At 35.5% G+C, this 4547-nt stretch overlaps 1 protein-coding gene across 1 annotated transcript in view; it reads right to left on the bottom strand.

The window, feature by feature from the left end:
* Positions 1 to 4547, bottom strand: part of LOC107300506 (interleukin-6 receptor subunit beta) — a 23343-nt gene that overhangs the window by 11195 nt on the left and 7601 nt on the right. The window contains exons 5-7 of the mRNA XM_015829829.1: positions 4074 to 4181; positions 1661 to 1880; positions 38 to 214 (exon numbers count right to left, since the gene is read on the bottom strand). Coding sequence (XP_015685315.1) covers positions 38 to 214; positions 1661 to 1880; positions 4074 to 4181 — 505 coding nt within the window. The remainder of the gene's footprint in view (positions 1 to 37; positions 215 to 1660; positions 1881 to 4073; positions 4182 to 4547) is intronic.

The following is a 4547-nucleotide window of genomic DNA, read 5'->3' as shown; positions in this document are numbered from 1 at the left end:
TCCATTGTATAAATGACAGATTATTCTCTAGGGTTACCTTTTAAAAATGTTTTCTGTTTTGAGCCAGGTTCCTGCTGCCATTCAGTAGGGCAGCTTAAATTGCTACATGTTTCTTGCCATTCAATTATATATTTACTAACTGACTCTTTGGGAGCTGTCCAATTTACCCAGAGTTTGCCACCTTCAGGAAATGCAACAATATTCTTCACAGGAGCTGAAATTAGAAAAAAAAATACCTTAATTCTGCAAGAGATATAAAGTGAAAATTCTACCATTCTAAAAAGTTCCTAATTTTAACATCAAAATTCAATTGAAGACTCTTATTTGAAATATAATACAGCTGGCCATATGAACAATCCAATCCCAACGTATTTCTGATCAAGCCAGAGAGGATGTCTACAGTCACAGATAAGAAAACATTAGAACTAGAACAAGATTTCAAGGGGTTTTTTTAACACTAAGAGCAAGAGAGAGAATTCAGATACTAGAGCACTTTTACTATTCTCATCTTGACAGGCTATGGTCAATAGTTTAAAACTTTTTTAAATTCTCGTATCTGACATCCCTATAGCAGCAAATTTATTTTAGGAAAGGAAAATAAATTTTAATATGTATTCTACAGAATACCTATTGAAATTTTATTTATTAAATTTCTATGTCACCCATCTCACTGATAGAGCAACTTTGGCTGGCTTACAATATAATAAAAAGTAAAATGTACCAAAAACAATTACAATTAGAAAAACTGAATTAAAAAAAGCTAAAAATCAAGATGATACACGGTCTGGGGGATAGAGATTTTCTCTAGCTGGTCAGCCACCCCCCAACATAGCAGGCCTGTCAGGACCCATAGCTAAGCAGCAGAGCTAAGTTTTGAGGCTCTTCTGGAAGGCCAGGAGGTGCGAGGGTGAACCTTAGCTCTGACGAGAGAATATTCAACAGTGTGGGAGCCACGGCAGAGAAGGTCTTCTCATGGACCCTGCCAACTGACATTCTTTGGCCAACAGAATCCAAAGGTGGCCTTTTTCACTGGAACAAGTGTGGTAGGCTAGTCAATTGAAGTGAGACGGTTCTTCAGATATTTTAGAACCACATCATATTATTATATCATAAGCCAGTTGTTCAACTGAAACTTTAAGATCTAATTGGGATTCTTGTATATATAAGAAGTATCATATTTAAGATACCTAAATGGAATATTTTATCTATTCACTAACAGAACTAATCAAAATAATTGCTACAGCTATGTTGTTGCAATAAAGATGAAATTTTTCCTTAAATTTATTTATCTTTGAAGAAAATCAAAGACAAGTTTTTTTAAATAGTCATTTCAAACAGAAGAAAAATCTTCAAAATAACAAATTAGTCTGAATAATTTAAAGTGTACTAAGTTCCTCCTCTTATTTTCCCCACAATAACGGCCCTATGATGAGAACTGGGCTTAGAGTGAGTGACTAGCCCAAGGCCACCTAGCTGAATTTCATAACTAAGGCAGGACTTGAACCCATCGTCTCTTGCTTTTTTGCCTGGTTCCTAAACCATTAAACCAAACTGGCTTCAATAAAATTGGACTGCCCCCATAAGAAAAACAAAAGTGGTCTAGTATTAACGTTAATATTTAGAATTTTTCTCCCTCACTAAATTATGTGAAAATTTTTACCTTTTGAATTAGTTGCTGGAATAAGCAAACCTGATGTAGGAGATTTACCAACTTTGTTAAATGCTGTAACGCTCACATAGTATGTCCCATTTTGTACATTTAAAATCAGTTGCGTGGTATTCACAGTGTAATATCTAGTTGGAAAAGAAAGTGGCGGTCTTCCTGAAATAGATACTTCATATTTCAAAATTACTCCATTTGCTTCAGAAGGAGTCAACTCCTGTTAAAAAATAAATTTATTTAGAGATGATATATGAAGAAAATGCTTTGTACACATCCAGATGTTCATCCAACTAACCCAGCATTTCTGTTCCAAACTAGTAGTGAGTTATAATAAGTTAAGAAGGCCAATTCTCAATCTTTTTACCCAAGATCCTTTTACAAGCGGCTTTGTCAGGAAAAAAATAAGGGACCTTACTGTATGAAAAATTAATTTACATGAAATGCTCTCAAAGGCTTATGGACTGAATCTAGTATTTCTATCTACTTTTTTATCCTAGGAAAAATCTAAATGGTAAAAAAAGAAAGAATATCACCTAAAAAAATCACAAATACTTTGTTTACTAGAACGGAACTCAATGCATCAAATGGAGGGTACTACAGACTGAATGTGTAACAGGATATCAACCTTGGAGGTGGTCCAGACAAGAAGCTCACCCTGAAGTATTAGCTCTACTTTATTATAAGGTTACATTAACAATATCTTGCAAGTCTGTTTTTCTTTTCGGTTACCTTTACAGCATGATCCCTTCTGAGACATTTGTCATGCCCTCATTACTTCTGTGGGCTAAGTTGCCTCTTAACCAACCTGTCCTTAGCTGTGGCTCTTTCCCGTCTTGCAAAGTTATTCCTATCTATCATTACACAGGCTTTGTTCCCAAAAGGTCACTTTCTGTTATTCATGTTCTTTTTATTTCAGACATTGGTAGAAATAATGTTCATCAATATTTGGACACTGATCAAGATGATCAGAAGACAGAATTACAATTACACGTTCCAAATATATAGGAATCACTTGAGAATGCTTACAAAGAAATCAAATTAATAGCTGTGTAATACATTCAATTTTGATGTCATTGTTAATTTTTTAAGAAAAGTTAACATGCAGTGGTAGGGTAATCTACCTGTCTACCTGAAACAGAGCATAATCTAATTATGCTTCATTAACTCTGCTGCTTTTAACTATATTTTATTAAATGTTATAGGCCAGAGGTCCCCAACCTTAAGGGCACAAGGGACAGGTTATGTGGAGAGAGGTTTTTCCACAGACCGGAAGGGGCGTGGTTTTGTGTGCTGCTTGCATCCTGAGGATGGGGCTTTCCTTGTTTGTGCAGACCGGTTGCTGGCATCCCATGCCCCGGTACTGGTCCACGGACCAGAGTTTGGGGACCCGTTATAGGCTAAAACCTGATTTCCTTACCAGCTTCAATAGACATCGACATCAATCATGCTCTTATGCTTTTTTCAAGAAATTCCACGCAAAGCAGAATATGATCCAAACTCTTACAAGATTTCTCAAACAATCTTTTAAGACTTCTACAACCCAGTGAAATATATGTATATATGCTTATAACTGAGGATTTATGTATGCAACTTGACCCTTAGAATACACAGCACCAAAGGCTAGAAAACCTTTACATATATTTTATGTATTAAAAAAGTCTTACATAATTTTTCATATATTTTCATATTCTCCAAAGAAAGGTGTATATGGTCTTGGAAAGCCTCTAGGGCAGGCCATGGACTGGTACTGGGCCATAGCTCTTTGGGAACTGGGCCACCAAAGCAGCACGTGAGCACATGAAGCTTCATTTTACATGTGCGGGATTTAGGTTGCACGTGCGAAGCTATTCTGTCCCAGCCGTCGAAACCGCCAAAGCCGCTGCCGCTAGCCCAAAGATGGGGGACCCCAGCTGTAGAGAGTTCTTAAAGTTTCCCCACCCCTTCCCACATTCACTGAATTGTAATTTTTATAGTTAACTGAAAAAATGATTAAACATATGGGAAGCAATTAAATTAGATCATAAATAGATCTTGTCATGACCTTAGCTACTTTTTGGAATAGTTTCATGATATTTAAAAGCCAAGTATAGTCCTCAGAACAATGCAAATCCCTTACACCAGTGTTTTTCAGCCAAGCCAACTATCTGGCTAGAAAATTCTAATAGTTGAAATCTAAACATCTTAAAGTTGCCAAATTTGAGAAACACTATTTTACACTATGTTTTGTTTTACTATTTACATCTATCCGAAAGGATACTTTATGAAGTTGCTGCCCTAAGCAATGGCAGTGATATACATTATAACACTACATATTTACTTGCAATATATAAACGTATTAGAACAGGAAAGATACCTATTGTTGCCAAGAACATCAAAAGCCAGACATTCGTGATATATAATTTTTTCCTACCTTCCAAAGAAGGCCTAATGTCCAATTTCCTGTCGAGTAAGATGTTTTAATGTTACGCCAAAGAACTGGTCCTTTAGATGGTCCTAACAGAGGATAAAATTCAAACATCTAGAATTCAGAAAATTTCACTATTCATTTTATTTAATGCATATTTATCAAAATTAAAAAATCTGTCTTAAGTCAATTTGAAATATGCGCCATTGTAATAATGCTTAATATTAATGGCAGATATACGTTATATATGTTAATCTTCTGTTGGTATTAAATATCCTATGGCAGCACTTAAAAGTTATGAAGTATTAGACTTCCACAGTACTGTACATCACACAACTTTCACCCAAGAGTCCTTTTCTCTGTATAATTTGTGGATTAATATCAGTTTTCAAACTAAAGGCAAAAAATGCTGAATAATTTACAGAAGATGGAACATCTCAGCCTCTATAATTTTTATCCATATTATCGGGGGGGGGGGGG

The sequence above is a fragment of the Protobothrops mucrosquamatus genome, unplaced genomic scaffold (genome assembly GCF_001527695.2).
Source record: "Protobothrops mucrosquamatus isolate PMUCROS unplaced genomic scaffold, P.Mucros_1.0 scaffold7277, whole genome shotgun sequence".
In the NCBI taxonomy this organism is placed as follows: domain Eukaryota; kingdom Metazoa; phylum Chordata; class Lepidosauria; order Squamata; family Viperidae; genus Protobothrops; species Protobothrops mucrosquamatus.
Note: the sequence above shows the minus strand (reverse complement) of the source record. Positions and strands in the feature narration are given on the sequence as shown.